Source organism: Talaromyces stipitatus, genomic scaffold, assembly GCF_000003125.1.
Source record: "Talaromyces stipitatus ATCC 10500 scf_1105507295555 genomic scaffold, whole genome shotgun sequence".
NCBI classification, from domain to species: Eukaryota; Fungi; Ascomycota; class Eurotiomycetes; order Eurotiales; family Trichocomaceae; genus Talaromyces; species Talaromyces stipitatus.
Genome location: NW_002990116.1, coordinates 570,918 through 587,507, shown reverse-complemented (window position 1 = coordinate 587,507; position 16,590 = coordinate 570,918). Strand labels below are relative to the sequence as shown.

The 16,590-nt window shown below is 47.5% G+C and overlaps 9 protein-coding genes across 9 annotated transcripts, besides 2 other annotated features; 3 read left to right on the top strand and 6 right to left on the bottom strand.

Moving 5' to 3' along the window:
- Positions 1–13: 13 nt before the first annotated feature.
- On the bottom strand, positions 14–2,701 carry TSTA_113290 (3-methylcrotonyl-CoA carboxylase subunit alpha (MccA), putative; the record flags this gene model as incomplete). Its single annotated transcript, XM_002481450.1, has 5 exons — positions 14–399; positions 511–2,095; positions 2,148–2,245; positions 2,295–2,493; positions 2,544–2,701. The coding sequence occupies 5 exons, from the start codon at positions 2,699–2,701 to the stop codon at positions 349–351; spliced, it is 2,091 nt and encodes a 696-aa protein (XP_002481495.1). The 3' UTR covers positions 14–348.
- A 349-nt stretch (positions 2,702–3,050) lies between these two features.
- Positions 3,051–4,758, top strand: TSTA_113280 (uncharacterized protein). The gene is made up of 2 exons (XM_002481449.1): positions 3,051–3,355; positions 3,407–4,758. The coding sequence occupies exons 1-2, from the start codon at positions 3,281–3,283 to the stop codon at positions 4,496–4,498; spliced, it is 1,167 nt and encodes a 388-aa protein (XP_002481494.1). The 5' UTR covers positions 3,051–3,280; the 3' UTR covers positions 4,499–4,758.
- An 85-nt stretch (positions 4,759–4,843) lies between these two features.
- Positions 4,844–5,559, bottom strand: TSTA_113270 (uncharacterized protein; the record flags this gene model as incomplete). Its single annotated transcript, XM_002481448.1, has 2 exons — positions 4,844–5,096; positions 5,150–5,559. 2 exons carry the CDS (start codon positions 5,557–5,559, stop codon positions 4,844–4,846), a joined length of 663 nt encoding a protein of 220 aa, XP_002481493.1.
- A 496-nt stretch (positions 5,560–6,055) lies between these two features.
- Positions 6,056–6,859, bottom strand: TSTA_113260 (uncharacterized protein; the record flags this gene model as incomplete). Its single annotated transcript, XM_002481447.1, has 2 exons — positions 6,056–6,232; positions 6,332–6,859. The coding sequence occupies 2 exons, from the start codon at positions 6,857–6,859 to the stop codon at positions 6,056–6,058; spliced, it is 705 nt and encodes a 234-aa protein (XP_002481492.1).
- Positions 6,860–7,671: 812 nt separating this feature from the next.
- Positions 7,672–8,708, bottom strand: TSTA_113250 (uncharacterized protein; the record flags this gene model as incomplete). The annotated part of the gene is made up of 3 exons (XM_002481446.1): positions 7,672–7,994; positions 8,241–8,423; positions 8,483–8,708. The coding sequence occupies 3 exons, from the start codon at positions 8,706–8,708 to the stop codon at positions 7,672–7,674; spliced, it is 732 nt and encodes a 243-aa protein (XP_002481491.1).
- An 817-nt stretch (positions 8,709–9,525) lies between these two features.
- TSTA_113240 (isovaleryl-CoA dehydrogenase IvdA, putative) lies at positions 9,526–11,225 on the bottom strand. Its single transcript, XM_002481445.1, has 6 exons — positions 10,987–11,225; positions 10,849–10,936; positions 10,699–10,793; positions 10,416–10,651; positions 10,089–10,366; positions 9,526–10,041 (listed from the first exon to the last, which is right to left on the bottom strand). The coding sequence occupies exons 1-6, from the start codon at positions 11,174–11,176 to the stop codon at positions 9,627–9,629; spliced, it is 1,302 nt and encodes a 433-aa protein (XP_002481490.1). The 5' UTR covers positions 11,177–11,225; the 3' UTR covers positions 9,526–9,626.
- A 247-nt stretch (positions 11,226–11,472) lies between these two features.
- Positions 11,473–13,396, top strand: TSTA_113230 (3-methylcrotonyl-CoA carboxylase, beta subunit (MccB), putative; the record flags this gene model as incomplete). Its single annotated transcript, XM_002481444.1, has 2 exons — positions 11,473–12,956; positions 13,014–13,396. The coding sequence occupies 2 exons, from the start codon at positions 11,473–11,475 to the stop codon at positions 13,309–13,311; spliced, it is 1,782 nt and encodes a 593-aa protein (XP_002481489.1). The 3' UTR covers positions 13,312–13,396.
- A 1-nt stretch (position 13,397) lies between these two features.
- TSTA_113220 (RAS small monomeric GTPase (Rsr1), putative) lies at positions 13,398–15,196 on the bottom strand. The gene is made up of 8 exons (XM_002481443.1): positions 14,614–15,196; positions 14,537–14,568; positions 14,463–14,489; positions 14,334–14,413; positions 14,266–14,288; positions 14,184–14,212; positions 14,125–14,134; positions 13,398–14,074 (listed from the first exon to the last, which is right to left on the bottom strand). The coding sequence occupies exons 1-8, from the start codon at positions 14,622–14,624 to the stop codon at positions 13,648–13,650; spliced, it is 639 nt and encodes a 212-aa protein (XP_002481488.1). The 5' UTR covers positions 14,625–15,196; the 3' UTR covers positions 13,398–13,647.
- Positions 15,009–15,059: a sequence feature (CT-rich).
- A 181-nt stretch (positions 15,197–15,377) lies between the features above and the next one.
- Positions 15,378–15,402: a microsatellite.
- A 485-nt stretch (positions 15,403–15,887) lies between these two features.
- TSTA_113210 (AhpC/TSA family protein) lies at positions 15,888–16,586 on the top strand (the record flags this gene model as incomplete). Its single annotated transcript, XM_002481442.1, has 4 exons — positions 15,888–16,092; positions 16,142–16,287; positions 16,339–16,504; positions 16,558–16,586. 4 exons carry the CDS (start codon positions 15,888–15,890, stop codon positions 16,584–16,586), a joined length of 546 nt encoding a protein of 181 aa, XP_002481487.1.
- Positions 16,587–16,590: the final 4 nt, after the last annotated feature.

Here is a 16,590-nt window from a genome sequence, read left to right as displayed (position 1 = left end):
TTGAGCCATCTAGACTATGCGATGGGGAGCGTGGAGGTACTGTTGGCCTAATTGGATCTATTGAGAGATACAGGTATGTAAATCTATTGCACACACCGCTTTACTCTGTTGTACATGTATCGCCTGAGTCACAGATACATCTTTCTACTAAGCTGGCCGAAATTGTAGTCTGGAACAAGCTCTGGATAACCCCTTCGTGACTTAACTCTGGCAATTCTTCCGCATACTCTGATGCATGCTGTTCCGTCTGTCAGATGACCGTATTTTCTTTTTCCGGACTGTACCTAAGAACCCCACGAACAAGTCTCATACGTATACTACGTAGTATACAATCGTATGATTAACAGATCAATCGTCGCCGACAAACTCAACCAGTGGCGTTCCACTCTTGCATTGGTCCTGCACGATAGATTAGAAGACATTCTCGAAGACGCTAAGAAGATCCGCTGCGGGTCTGTGGCAAGAAAATATAAAAGCCTTAAAACGAGAAGAGAAAGAAAGAGAACTTACCCCTCGTCGGTGCACAATCCTCGCAATCGTCCCGTTATGCGGACTGCGGATAACCGTCTCCATCTTCATACTCTCAATCACCACCAGCGGCTGATCCTTCTCCACCGCCTGGCCCTCACTGACCTCCACGCTGAGGATCTTGCACGGCATTGGTGCCAAGACGCTGTTCGCGACGTCCTTGATGCCCAGAGCTTTCTCCATCCATTTGCCGCGAGACGCAAAAAAGCGGTATTGTTGCCCACGTTGAAAGGCGATGATCGTGTCCTCGTCCTGGATTACTCTGGTGTCGAGTCGTGTGTGGGGGAAAAACGACGTAATCTCAGGAGACTTGACATGACTCGTTACATTCGAGAAGGTTCGTCCGTTGACGGTTACTTCGAAACTGTCGCCGCTGAGCTGTCGGACCTGAACTTCGTGCGCAGGTGCGGTACCTGTAGCCTCTGTAAAGCTGAATTGACGTTGTTGGAAGCCGGGACTGAATCCGAGCTGCGATCCTCTTAGGCCGGATGACGTCATGAACACCGCTAGAGCGACCTGCGCTAGAACCTCGTCCGACGCCGATTCCTTGATAAACAATTCCTCACGATGTTTCTCGATATACCCCGTCTCAACCGCACCAGACACAAAATCTGCGCTCTTGCAAACCGCTTTCAAGAACTCAATGTTCGTAATCGGTCCCGCGATTTCATATTCTTCCAACGCCTTGGAAAGAGTGCGCAGAGCTTCCGCGCGATTAGCTCCCCGGACAATCAGTTTCGAAATCATCGGATCGTAATGCGCGGATACTTCGTCGCCCGCGACAAAACCCGCGTCGATTCGGACGTCCTCCGTCTCTGTAGGCAGTCGAACATGGAGTAGTCGACCAGAGTCCGGTATAAACCCTTGATCGGGATTTTCGGCGTAGATTCGAGCTTCAATGGCATGTCCGCGGACGGCAATGTTAGCTTCAATCTCGTCCTGCGTCAGAGGAAGAGGTGCCCCCTCAGCGACCAAGATCTGCCAATGCACCAAGTCTTGTCCCGTCACCATTTCTGTCACTGGATGCTCAACTTGAAGGCGAGTATTCATCTCCATAAAGTAGAAATTCCCCGTATCATTATCAAAGATAAACTCAACCGTGCCTGCACCTTCGTATCCAACCGCCAACGCAGCAGCCCTAGCTTTCTCCCAGAGATCCTTCCTCACACTATCCGGAAGATGCGGAGCGGGCGACTCCTCCAAAATCTTCTGATGTCGTCTTTGAATACTACAATCCCGCTCCCCGAGCGCCACACAGTTCCCATGCTTATCCGCAAACACCTGTACTTCAATATGTCGTGGGGTAGTGATATACTTCTCCACCAGCATGTGATCATTCCCAAAGGAATTTAACGCCTCCATCTTGGCAGATCGTAGTTGATCTTGAAATTCAGTCTTGGATCTAACGATCCGCATGCCTTTTCCGCCGCCTCCTTTGACCGCTTTGATTAGGACGGGGTATTGCATCTTGTCTGCCTCGGATTCTAGAAATAGGGGGTCTTGATTGGTGCCGTGGTACCCGGGGACGCAAGGAACTCCAGCAGCGGTCATTATTTTTTTAGATCGGCTTCAGTAGGAATTAGCAGGTATTCATATTCATACTCATCTTCTCATAATACCTTTTGTCGCCCATATCTTCAATAGCCTTCCACGGCGGTCCAATAAAGACCAATCCCGCATTGGCGCATTTCTGCGCAAACTCTGAGTTCTCACTTAACTATGATTCATTAGCCTGAGTCCCATTAAAACCATAAGAACAAACGAACAAATCCATAACCCGGATGAATCCCCTGGCAACCTTCGCGTTTAGCGATTTCTATTATCCGGTCCCCGTCCAGATAGGCAGCTGTTTCACCAAGATTGAACGCATAGGGACTACTCAAAGCGTGCTGTGCTTTGCTATCGGGGTTTGTGTAGAGTGTCGTGACCTTGATACCGTGTTGAGTTGCTGTTCGGCCAACTCGTCTATAACCCGGATGTTAGTTAGCGAAGAATGTGAAGTATGGTTGGCGTACAAAGCAATTTCGCCGCGGTTGGCAATTAATATTGAAGATAAGATGGCAGAATTCTCTGTGGTAGCAACTGTCGAAGCACGTCGTGACGATGTTCTGGACCTGAGAACCGCGATTTGGCTGAAGCGGGACCCCGTGCGGAGAAGAGAGGAGAGAGTCATGGCGACTAGATATATGTAGAACAGGATGTAATTCCACGAGAAAGAAATATGGTCAAAGACTCAAAGTCAAGACATGACGGGAATTATTAAGTGGTAACGAGATAGAAAGAATTCTACCTTGTCAGTGATCCTTGTATTTATTGTCTGCAACCTGGAGAGCCGACGCCAACCGAAGCTCTCCGCGCTTTGTTTCGTCGATTTGCGGGGACTGCCGCACGTGATCACTGTCTTTGGTGCCTGAGATCTATGGCAGAAATCATGGTTCAATCAAATCAATTTTGGGCTGTTCCAAATAATTATTCATCTTTGACACATCGTTCAGCGCACGTCCACCATTTCTCTTTCATTCGAGTCGACAATCGGAGTCAATATAAATGGGTTGAGTGTTTTTATGATTTGATTTTCTATCGCTAGTCGATTCAAAATATTTGACACTCGCTCGCTCGCTCGCAAGGTGCTGTGCACCCCTCACGAATTCCATCAAGCTGCAGTTATCAGCAGCTATGATTATGCTATAAGCCTTTACAACAATCTGTCTACTTTCATTCGTACACTCTTTCTCTTGAACTTGTCTGCACAATGTCCGACGACGAATTCTACTACGACGATGACGATGACTGGTACTGGTACGAGGAGGACAACATGGGTCTTGGGGTACGTTCATTCTCGTCTCCCTCCAACTAAATCCTTCTAACATTGACACAGGATGACCTAGCAGAAAACGCCATCCATTCCCCCATCATGGTTGAAGATCCATCCCTAGAAACAGTCGATACTTACAGTGACTGGGAATACTATTCCGACGACTATTACGACGACGATCCGACGATAACTACCACACACAATACGAACGGCGAACCTCGTAGAAAAAGGCAGAAATTATCTTCGATTGGAAATATTCCTGCCCTCGAGCTTGGTTCTTCGATTGTTGATTCTTCGTCGCAAATGGCGGATTCGTTCAAGGGTGTGTTGTGGAGGGTCCCTGTGAAAGAGGATGAGAAGATGGAGTTGTATGAACCAGGTAAGGAGGAGAAGGTGGCTTTGTTGAGTGATTGGAGGGAACTTTTTAATGCGCCGGTATACCAGAAAGATTGGTTTGCCAACGGGTCTAAAACTACCGAAATAAATGGCGAGGACAGGGCGTATAGCACTATAAATGATCAGGCTACTGAACCTGAAAATGCGGTCGACACAAAATACGGCAGATATTCCCCTCCACCACTTGCGATTGAGAATTTGGATAAAACTATTAGTCGCCAACGGGAGAAATTGTCACAGCCGGAAAAACAGAATGTGTCTGAACAAGTACCAGCAGAAAGGATGATTGTCGCAGACAGCGAGGAGGAAGAGGAACTCGATGAAACAATAGATCCTATGGCGGTCGAAGGAGATGCTGCCGACGACGACAAGGAGAATAATGTTTCACCAGAAAATGAAGACGAATCTCCGCAGACGATGTCAGTCAGAGTCGAAATACCCACACTAGCAGCCGCACTGAAAGAGGATTCATTGAACCAGAGTGCTCCACCACCGAAAAAAGGTCGGACGCCGAAGAATTCTTTGGCGGCTACGGAGACGAATGGAAACAGCACGACTAAGAAGACTGCAACCAGACAGACTCCTACGAAAAGGAAGAGAGCCGACAATGAAGAAGAACAAGGCCACAAAAGGAGATCGAAAAGAGTGGCTTCATCTCCAAACATGAAAGCAAGAAACGACAAACCGGATAAGAAACGGACACGTGCTGGCTCGATGGCTTCACCGAGAGAAGAGCGTGGGAAGAGGAAAAAAGTTTAGTCCGTAGTCCTTGGACTCGTCTAGATATTTGTACGTTTAATGTATAATTCATGGCCTATGAATTGTCGGGTTATCAATGATGTTTTACGAATAATCAATCCTTGCAACATGATACATGTACGACCTTCAAATATTCCAGGCTTGAAAGACCCCTTTAATGTTATGCGCTTTCTTCTGAAGCTGCAGACCCAGTGACTTTTTACGCTTTATACCTTTATATTGAAGAGGCCGAGGATAGGGAGATTTCAGGAGTCATACCACCAATTTGACAAATTGTAAATTCGCGTGTGCTAGCCACCAACTTTAGAGAATACAGCTTCTTTACCTGTTTGCGGCGGACTACGATCAAATTACAAGCATAAGTAAAGAGCCCATACATATCACCACTAGATGAATGAACACTCTTCCCGACTGATTGGCGGCCGCCGAGGTGGGAGTCGGAGTGCTGGACGAAGATGACGGCGACGATGTCAAGTCACCAGTCCCAGTAAATGACACATTGACCTCGTTCTCAGTCCAAGCAATCAATGCCAGTGGCAAATACGAGTCGTCAGTAACATCAAACAACAAAGTTACCTGTCCATTGGGGGTATCATTCCTACACTCATCAGCACAAATACCCATCAACAAATCTTGGGACGGTATACTCACCTAGCATACTCCTCTCCGAAAGCATTCAAAATCGTCAAATTGTCAATAGTCCCACTGAAATTGACTTTCAGATCGTAATGTCCAGCAGCTCTCTCCCCCAGAGCAAGACCGACATAAGTCAAACTTCCGTCTCCGTACGGATCCATGAGCGTCGAATTGTTATTCGAGAGCTGAATGGTCGTGTCTCGTGCTGAGAGGAGAGTTGCAGGATCACCGCTACGTTTTGCGTACTGCGAACATCCCCCAACTATTCTAACCATCATTTTCTGCCCCTGATTCGTTATGCCGCAGTTGGACAGGAGACGACTTAGCATTGGGCCTTGGAGCCTGGAATTTTGGGACGAAGGGATGCAAACGCGCGTCTGGGCTCCACCTAACGGGTTGAAAACGGCTTTGATAACCTTTAGCATTGTTCTTTTTTTTTGTAAGATGATGGGGTGGTCATACCTGGTGGATATTCGTCGCATTCAAGATAGTCTCTAGAAGGATATGTATTGCCAGCCGCCGTATTTTGGGCTACAAGGTATTAATTCTTCGTGTTTCAGTGGGTGGGCTTTGGTTGAAACGAACCAGAACAAAAATCTCTACAGTCAGCCTCATTCCTTACTCCTGGTCCATTATAGCTCAGAATATCCTCGCCATCAGCGAGTCCGCTCTGTATTGTTCCAGCTGAAACCCGTGCATTGATACCTAAGTCCAGTCCCTTAGTTGAGCTCGCATATGATTGCGCAAAATTTCTTACCTTCGCACATGCTGCGGACTAGCTCGTCGGTCACACCGGCCTTGGGAGTTATCTCCCATACAGGATACTCCTTTCTGTCAGCGACATTGCACACCTTTGTGCAGTATTTTGGAAATCTGCCTCTGTCAATTAGAGATCTCCGTTCGGTGCCAGGAACACATGCGTCAGTAGCCGCCGAAGTGGTAGTAGAAGGCTGGGTCCTTGTAGATGTCTGTGTAGACGTCAATGTCGAAGTAAAAGTCCTGGTGCTTGTAGACGCCAGTGTAGCAGTCGACGTGGAAACAGAAGTCGTAGATGTTGTAGATGTCCGTGTAGATGTCGTCGTAGTCGATGTAATCCATCTGCAATATCCGGGCTCCGATCCACACTCTGAGCCCTCGGGACAACCTGCAAGGTTAGCTCTGCCACTTACAAGATTATATCAGATTGCAGAACCTTACAAGCATCCTCGCAACTTGTGTCAGACTCCTTGCAACAATTTTGCCCTCCCCGCTCATTACAGGTTGTGCCCCCGGGACAAACATAATCACTGCAACACACAGAGCCAGCTTCAGCGCAAAACGTACCTCCGCATGTCTCGGCCGTGTCAGGACAGCACTGGTGGTTTTCTCGGCATTCAGAACCGTCGGGGCAGCAGTCGAGGATAGTCGGGCACTGCATGTGCTGCTATAAGCCACATCCTGATGGGTGTCATTATTTGCACTTACACAATTGGAGCCAGCTGGACAGCACCACTCATTCCCTTCACAAGGGACCGGATACTCGCAAGTCTGATCTCGAGCAAAGAGGCGGCCACCGAGGTAGTCTTGTGCCGAGAAGAGGCGCGAAAAAGAGAGACTTGAGTTTCCGAAAGCGTCGAGCGTTGAGTCTTTGCGTGAGGGCTTGAAAACTACGCCATCTGATGCATCTTGTGCGACGATGATTCCACCTAGTAAGCCCACTACAATCAAGATCGAGTTGAAAGCCATGATGGCAAAAGATTATCTAAGTACAGGACGAAGTGATCGCAGACCCAAACGTGGGCACGAACAGGTTATATCTAGCCATAACATCCATCACGAGGCTATGTACCCCATGCTTCTCAACCAGGCAACGACCGACATTCGACAGACAATAGCAAATAAAACTTCATCGCAATACGAGCTAAATTAGGTTGCGATGCCGTGCGTGCAGCAAACTCATACTGAGAATTGCCCTAAAACGAATGGAACGGAGACACGGCTGGACGCTGGGACCTCAACCCTATTCATGCTTACTGTTTCTGATTCGTTCCATGAAACTATTAGGTTTATGCTCACTCAGCCTCGCTGCTACTTCACGCTTGATCTCTCATCGCAATGGACGATATGGAATTACTGAACCCCTTAGCCCGAATGAGTCTGCATCATGACAATCGTAATCCGCGTTTTGAGTACTGTGTACCATGCACCAGTTTCAGTGACTGTTTAGGTGTGTCTTCCTTTAGCTATTTACCAAGATCGTTGCTACGATTACCTTCGGCAAGTTATTCTTTGTCATATGGATATGGTCTTTTCCTGGTATAGCTTGCTCAAATGGAGATTGCAACACCTGCATTGATACCTAAGACAACCTTGGAACTCACTAATAATCTAAAGAGATAAAGAAATCATCAATATGAAAGAGCAGTTTAATTTAACTTGATAATCCTTACCGTCTTAATGATTAATATGTATATCTTTGCAACTCTCACAGCTCTCGAAACCTACTCCTTGGGGTTCGAAGCAGACCATCAGACCTCCCATATTCCAGAATTCTTCCCTCATCCAACACTAATACAGAATCTAAATCTCGAATTTTCCGTAGTCGATGTGCCGCCACAAGGATAGTGCATTCTTGAAATCGGTCTTGAATCGGCTTTCATCATCTTGGTCTCTGTTTCCTTGTCGATATTGGAAGTCGCCTCGCCGAGAATAAGGGTGCGCGAGCGGTTGATCAAGGCCCGGGCAGGACAGATGAGTTGCTGTTGCCCACTCAAAAGTGAGCTTTCATTTAAAGTAGGGCTTAGACCTCCGCGCGATTCAATCAAACCAAATATCCGACCTTCAGCGAGGGCCGACAGAATCTCTTCATTAGAGTGATCGCCTGAGGGATCAAGAATAAAATCAACGGAGCCAGAGAGGATCTTGCGGTATGACATTCAACTTTTGTCGGATAATTTCGAGAGAAACTTTTTCTAAGTCAATGCCGCCAATCTTGATTGTACCATCGTGAATATTAGCCATCCTCGGAATACTGAGAAATAGCGAGCTCTTTCCACTATATACGGGCAATAGAAAGTGGCATTAGACTTTGAGGGAGGGAGACTTGTCTTCCAGAGCGCGCGCATACCAACTTTGGAATCTGGCTCGATATTCAAGGTGATGTCCTTGAGAATAGGACTGGACTGGGCACTACTGTCAAAGTCAGTCACTTTTGTCTCGCTCTTAATATCCGCTTCTTGCCCATAGCCACTAGTCAAGTTCTTGAATCGAATTGCTCCTTGAGTGGACCAATCCCCGTTTGGAACAATAACTTTAATAAATGCTCCGATGGCGTATCTGCTGTGAAGCCCTTCAATCTCGATATCGCACCCATCGACGTTTCCATTTGAGTCCAGGCTTGAATCAAGTACATGAGGATCCGACTGAAGCTGACGACATTGGAAAGGGCGACTCCGAGAGCGCCATCAGAGGACAGCCCATGGATCTGAGAAGCAAGAGCCACGATAGTGACTGCAATGGCGGTTACTACCAAGTCAAGGATGAGGTTTAGCCAACGCTGATGGAAGACATCAAGTAATAAGGCATTTGTATTCATATTGGTAGTCGATTTATGATTGGTAATCGGACTGACGGTTGAATGGATAGTCGGATTACACATACCAGAACCACTGTGAATAGTGCTGATGCTATCGAACATGCAGCATCTCTCCCTGAGACGATTTTAAACCTCGTCGTCAGTAAATTCTCTCTCATCTGCTTCATAGGAAATGAATCCTCGGAGAATCTTGATAGGAGCAGCTTTGACTCATAGATGTCCTCTCATCGAGTAAAATGTTACTACTTCGAGAGGTGGCGTGATGCCGCCGGCGTCGATGAGATCGAATCTTGCTCCTCTGAGCGGCAGACTCTCTTTCCGAGTGTGATAGTGAAACAAGTGTAGATGTTTGGTCAACTCCCTCGTTCTCAACTATTTGATAGCCGCTTTCATCGTTGCTGGTATCATTTATGTCGATACCATCGACAGATGGGAACTCTTCTCTCAGATAGTGATCCGCCAGATTTTCAGATTGCTCTTCACCTTTTACCTGGCTATATTGGCGTCGACGCGAATGCGATTGGCAATATTCGACTCGTTCTTGCTCGAAGATTCAGACATGTTCGTTCCTAACAGATAAGCCGTTACGAGCTGGTAGGAGCGACTTTTCAAAAACCGAAACGTAACGACTTCAGGTAAAATACTACGTTCCCTGAACGACCTGTTAGCGAAAAATCGGTTAGAAAGGTTGCTTGTGAATAGACATCCATAGGTAGGGTTAGGGTTCGGAAGTTCTTTTCTCTATATCTCTCTCTTCGCTCGAGAGATTCAAGATTAAGTATTTTGTATAAAAATATAAAGGGTGGGAGTGGTATAACTAACCAACTGGATATTGCGTAACATGATACGGCTGCTTAGCCGAAGTTTGGTCTTTAAGTTATTGAGATGGACTGAATCTCTATATACACCCAGACTGATTTAAGCATACTCCTTATTAAAAGCCCTGCCAATTACCATCCTCCGAATCTCACTCGTCCCAGCCCCAATCTCATACAACTTTGCATCCCTCAACAGCCTCCCCGCCGCAATCTCATTAATATACCCATTCCCACCCATCAACTGAATAGCATCTAGTGCGCACTCCGTCGCGCGTTCTGCCGCATACAAAATCGCGCCTGCACAGTCCTGTGTTCTGATTAGGGTTCCTGATGGTGCTGCGCTAGACTCATCGATTGATTTTGCGGTTGCGTAGGTGTAGGCTCGCGAGGCGGCGAGTTTGGTGTACATGTCTGCTAGTTTTCCTTGGATTAATTGGTTGTGTGCAATGGGGGTGTTGAATTGTTTCCTTATGTGGGTGTATGGTAACACGAGGTCGAGGGCTGCTTGCATGATTCTATCTTTATCAGCGTTATCCTTATATGATATAAGAGGTAAGCATACCCAAGTGGCCCAGCACTCAAAACGAGCCGCTCCAAATCCAATCCTTCCATGAGCACTTTTACACCTCGATTGAGTTCACCGAGCAGATTCTCTTTGGGGATGAATACATCCTCAAAGACGAGTTCGCCTGTATTCGAGCCGCGCATACCAAGTTTGTCTAGTTTGCGTGCACATGAGAAGCCCTTGGGTGTTTTTTCTACAATAAATGCAGAAATTCCCTTGGACGCTTTTTCGGGTTCGGTTTTGGCGTAGACTACTATATAATCTGCATCCGGGCCCTGCAAAGCATTAGCTATGGCCAATTTCTTATGGTCTGAGATTACTGACGTTTGTAATCCACATCTTTGTCCCGTTGAGCAACCATCCGCCATCCACAGCTTTGGCAGTGGTCTTCATGCTAACCACGTCTGAGCCAGCTGAATGCTCAGACATGGCTAAAGCGCCGATTTTGTCTCCGGAAATGAGCCCAGGAAGATATTTTGCTTTTTGTTCGGCATTGGCGTTTAGTGAGAGTTGATTGACGCATAGTTGTGAGTGTGCGGCGTAGGAGAGACCAATACTTCCTGTAACACATTAGTACATAGAGAGGCTTAAGGAACAAGTTGCCTACCTGAAGCTCTGCTGATTTCTTCCAGGACGGTACAATGCGCCTGATAACCCATTCCGAGACCACCGTATTCCTCATCTGCAGTCACGCCTAGGAAGCTGTCCAAGGTATTCAGCACTATGATCCTGAGTTCCATAACAAAATAAAACATACCCAGCCTCTCCAAGCTTCTTCCACATCTCAGCCGGAAAATCATTCTGTTGATCCGTGCGCGCAGCAACCTCTTCGGGTATTTCTCGACCTGCAACATATCAGCTATGAAATCATTCCAGTGAAAGAGATTAAACTAACGAGTGAATTCTTGCACGCTCTCGCGTAACTGGAGCAAATCCTCATCTGTCGGCGGCACGAATCCTTTCGGGTGCTTGGTTGAGTGATGTCGACTCCACGCGGGGCTCCGCAAGGGTCCAGCTCCAGCTCCACAGGCGACGACTGGTCTGGTCGGGCGCAGAAGAAGACGAGAAAGGTGTTTTGAAGACATTTTATGTGTATAGACAGTATCGTTCAAGAGTATAGATGTGATGAGAGGTGAGTTCAGGTAAAAAGACAAAAGGTCGTTGATGTTGACGTTGCCGAGCGGTTGGAATCGGCAATTGTCGCTCAGCGTCGCTCTTTATCGGAGTCTCCGCCGTTCAACTGCTTTACACCTTTCTTTCATCTTATCCTATTTGACTACCTGCCAGATCTACTACGAATACAAGAGTTTGAGACAGTGACTATTGTTAATATTATTCAGATCTGGCATCAAGCAGAGCAGCAAGCAGAGCAGCCAGCAGCATGCTCAGTTCCCGTCCTGTTCTCCGCCAAATTGCGGAGAAAGAGTTCATCCCCAGACTTCGATGTCTCTCCACAATCGCCGGGCAGCGAAGACTGACACCATCACGAAAACATGTCTCCAACAGAGCTACTGCTGTACGAAACTCTTCAAGATCAATCTCGAATTATACATTCCCTCACCATGCAAACGCTATCTCGGTGCTACCTACAGCCGTCGACACGGAATCCGCCGATTTCAAAGAAAACGCGGCACAAATGAATGAGTTGATTGAGCAGATGACGCAGCTACACGATAAAATCGCACAGGGCGGATCTCAAAAGGCGCGAGAAAAACATATCGCGCGTGGGAAGATGCTCCCACGAGACAGGGTTACGTCTCTGATTGACCCTGGATCTTCATTCTTGGAACTGTCGCCCCTCGCTGGCCATGAAGTATACCCTGGCGAAGACGTCCCCGGTGGAGGAATAATTACCGGTATTGGCACCGTTGAAGGCGTTACATGCATGATCGTCGCCAACGACAGCACCGTCAAGGGGGGGACATATTACCCGATAACAGTCAAAAAACATCTCCGTGCACAGGCAATCGCACAAGAGAACAAACTCCCTTGTATCTACCTTGTTGACTCTGGCGGCGCAAATCTACCTCACCAAGCCGATGTCTTCCCCGATAGAGATCACTTCGGCCGCATCTTCTTCAACCAGGCACGCATGAGCTCGTTGGGAATACCCCAAATATCCGTGGTGATGGGACCATGCACCGCCGGCGGAGCATACGTCCCAGCCATGAGCGACGAGACCATCATCGTCGAGAACCAAGGAACAATCTTCCTCGCCGGACCACCATTAGTTAAAGCCGCAACGGGTGAAGTCGTATCTGCCGAAGATCTCGGCGGAGGCAACCTACACAGCACCATCTCAGGCGTTACAGACTATCTTGCCGTCGACGATGCGCACGCTTTGGTGCTCGCTCGCCGCTCAATCAGCAACCTCAACTATCCCAAATCTAGTTCCCCTCTTACCGGCCTGTCCGAGGGAACAGATATAAAAGAACCTCTCTACAACCCCGAAGATCTCAACGGTATCGTCGGCACAAACCTCCGCCGACAAATCCCCGTCCACGAAGTCATAGCCCGTATCGTCGACGGCAGCGAATTCGCCGAATTCAAACGTGATTACGGGAGTACCCTCGTCACGGGGTTTGCGCGCATATACGGGACTCAAGTGGGCATTGTAGCTAATAACGGCATCTTATTCTCCGAATCTTCTCTCAAGGGAGCTCATTTTATTGAGCTATGTGCTCAACGGAAGATACCGCTTGTATTTTTACAGAATATTTCGGGATTTATGGTGGGCGCTGATGCGGAAAAGGGTGGTATCGCCAAGAATGGCGCAAAACTTGTTACTGCTGTTGCGTGCGCGGATGTTCCTAAATTCACGGTTGTGTTTGGTTCGAGTGCTGGTGCTGGTAACTACGGCATGTGGTGTGTCCTCCCTCCCTTTTCTTTTTTCTATGAAGATGTCTAATCTAATGTGAGAAGCGGTCGTGCCTACTCCCCTCGACTAATGTTCATGTGGCCGAACTCGAAAATCGGCGTGATGGGCTCCGAACAACTCTCCGCCGTGATGGAAGCAGTTGGTCGCACGGCCGATCCAGAACTCAAATCCAGAATCGACAGAGAATCAACGGCGATTTTCTCTTCGGCTCGGTTGTGGGATGATGGTGTTATACCCCCTGCGCAGACGAGGAGGTATCTCGGTATGGGGTTGATGGCTGCCATAGGGGGAAAGAATGATGTTGGTAAGACAGACACGAGGTTTGGTGTTTTTAGGATGTAATCCTTTCTTCTTCCTTCTGTCGGGTAAATGGATATATAGTGCAAATGAAATGAACGGTCTGTTATAAGACCAGTGTCTATAATTCATACCTATACAAAGAATTAAATGACTTTTCCTTCCTTCCTTTTCCCCTTTAGACCTGCCCTCATAACTGTAATGTATCGAGTATTTTTCCCCCTCGTATTTATGTATGTTGTAAGTATGTATAGGAAAGATATTGTCTTTTGGTAGGAGTTCCAGCTCATGTGATAAATGGTGTATGTCGTGATGGAAGTAGTTCGGTCGTGTCGAGATATGGTCGTGGAGTCGTGATCATGAGATGGAGTCGCAAGAGGGTTAAATAATAACACACTGGCCCCGTCTTCTCGACCGTCTCCGCGCCTCTTTCGCATTCCCACTAGCTGCCATCTCCTTCTTCCTCGCCTGCATCTCCAACGACCTCAACTGCGACGCCTGCAAATCCTTCCTAATAATCTGCCGACACAAATCAATAAACACCTCATTCACATTTGCGCGTCTCCTCGCCGAGGTCTCGTAATAAGGCGCATTGCCCCAGCTTTGCGATAGTGCGAATGCGCGTGCTCGTGATACGGCGCGGTCTTCTTCGAGGTCTGATTTATTGCCCACAATCACGATGGGGACCTTGGTGTCGTCTTTGATGCGGATGATTTGTTCGCGGATTTCGGAGAGTTCGTGGAGAGAAGACATGCTGGTGATGGAGAAGACAAGGAGGAAGCCTTGTCCTTGTTTCATGTATAGTTCCCTGGACTGTTAGTCGATTATCGTATATACGGAGCAGATTGGCGAATGTACCTCATGGCGGCTGGACTTGTTAGCTTTGATCTGAGCTTTGGAGGCTAGCTAGGACTTACTGAATTGTTCTGTTCCAGCGGTATCGAGACTTTTTTCCCCCTCCCCGTCAGTATCTTCCTTTAATCGGCGCATCATACGTACATTTCTAAAATACATTGCCGGCCCTGAACTATTAGCTATATGCCGTCAGTAAGTACAGAGTAACTTACATCGACTTCTATTTGTTTCCGATATGAATCCTCAATCGTCGGATCATAGCTCTCAATCCAGACATTTTGTACGAATTGCGCTGGAACGTCAATACGATATCATCAATTTGATCCAACAGGCTGAAGTACCGGTAAGACAGCTTTTCCCAACACCACCTGTGGCGGTTAGAATGGCCCTTTTTGTGCATTGTATATAGACGTACCAGCTCCCAAGACAACGATGTGATATTCCCGTCTGTGATGTCAGTTTGGCCGGGCACATACTGACAGGACGGCTTACCGAGGCTGCATTGAATATCGATTCAGGTAGATTAAGAAAAGAACGGAACGGAATCGGTAAGTGAGCACAGAAGATAAGAATACGGTCGATCGTCAATTGATGGATAAGCTCGATGCGTCGGTTAGACTGGTAGTCGTATCGACGCACGAATAATGTGCAATTGATTAATGAAGTCGAAAGAATCTGGTGAGAATAGCGAGAAGCGAGTATTTCGTGATGCTCGGAGCGGGATTATTTTTTTGAGGACGCTTTTCTATGTCCGCTTTTCCAGCTCGGAGCTAATGGAGCAGCAATTGACAAACTCGCAACGATCAAAAATCAAAAATAGCCGATCAATTGCAAAGAGCAGAGCCGAATACACTCAATTGAGGTGTTGTTCAAGAAATAAAGAAGCTGAGAGAGAGAAAAGGAGAGAAAGAGAGAAAGAGAGAGAGAAGTAGAGAGAGGGTGTAGATGACGTCGGTCGCGGTCTATTCAGGGACGAAACAAAAAAGGAACAAAACAGTCGGAATGTCAGAGAAGGCGGTGATGATATCCCGAGCGTCTACTTTTCTTTTCCTTTTCCTTTTCCCTTGCTTTCGCTGTTTCTGATGACGACGAGTCTTGATGTGGTCTGACTGTTCAAAGAAGAAAAGAAGATGAGTAGTGTACGGCGGTGAGCGAGCCGACTTTTTTTTTCTGCTCAGAGGGGGCGCCCCGAATCTAATCAAATTATCAATTAAAAACAAACTCTAACGAAGAACAATAATGGGCTGTGCTGGCCATTTCTTTTTTTTTTTTTTCTTTTCTAAATTTTCCTCGCAATCCGCGTCTGCTCTAAAACAAAATGATAACAAATGATAGATATCAAACAGTGGAGTTGGACTGATTGCAAACAATTGAGACAATGCAATATTACAGCAGCGTTATTCTCTGGCAAATGCCAAACACGAGGACTGGAACATGAAGATGCATCTTCCGATGTGCAGGTCCAGACCAATGTGATGGGTGTACAGGAAGCTAGAGGGAATCAGGCAGTTGGTTTACTGGCTGATGCGATTGGTGGAGAGTACGATAAGACTATGAGTATTATTGCTGTCGGTCTATTCACTGCTCAACAGTGTGAAATATTATGTAGTTTGTACAGAGTAACTTGACCAAGTTACGGAGTATGTAGATGACAAAAGGAGACTCCACCGGAACCCCGGCGGACATCAACACTCAGTGACCTTTACTCCCCATACTCTCTCTCAACGCTCCAACCGTCAACTGTGAATTGAATAGTAGCAGTCAAAATGTTCGCCCGCCGCTTCACAGCTACCGTGCCTCGCACCGTCGGCAGCCAATCTGCCCTCTTCCATGCCACTCGTCCCGCCTTTGTCAAAGTCGGCGATGCCGTTCCCAACGTCGACCTCGTCGAAGACTCTCCCGGCAACAAAGTCAACCTCTCCAAGGAATTGACCGGCAAGGGAGTCATTGTCGGTGTTCCCGCTGCTTTCAGTACGCTATTCCAGTACTCGGCCTCCAATAAAGCTGACTCAAAACATAGGCCCGGCTTGCTCCAGCACCCACGTCCCCGGCTACATCAACCATCCCGCCCTGAGAAACGCCGGAAAGGTATTTGTCGTCTCGGTCAACGATCCGTTCGTGATGAAAGCTTGGCGCGCGAGTCTTGATCCTACTGGCAAGAGTGGTGTACGTATGACTTACAGCGAGGCGCCAGTTCGCCGTGCTGACGAGACATAGGTACGCTTTTTGGCAGATCCCGCCGGCACTTTTACAGACGCCCTGGAACTTGGATTTGACAGCGCGACCATCTTTGGCAACCAGCGGAGCAAGCGTTATGCCTTGGTGGTTGAAGATGGGAAGGTGAAGGAAGCCCATGTTGAGCCGGATAATACTGGTGTTAATGGTTTGGCTGTCTAGTCCCCTACGGTCCGGGTATCCGATACTAACGATGAATAGTCTCCGCTGCTGAGAAGGTCCTCGCTTGAAGAA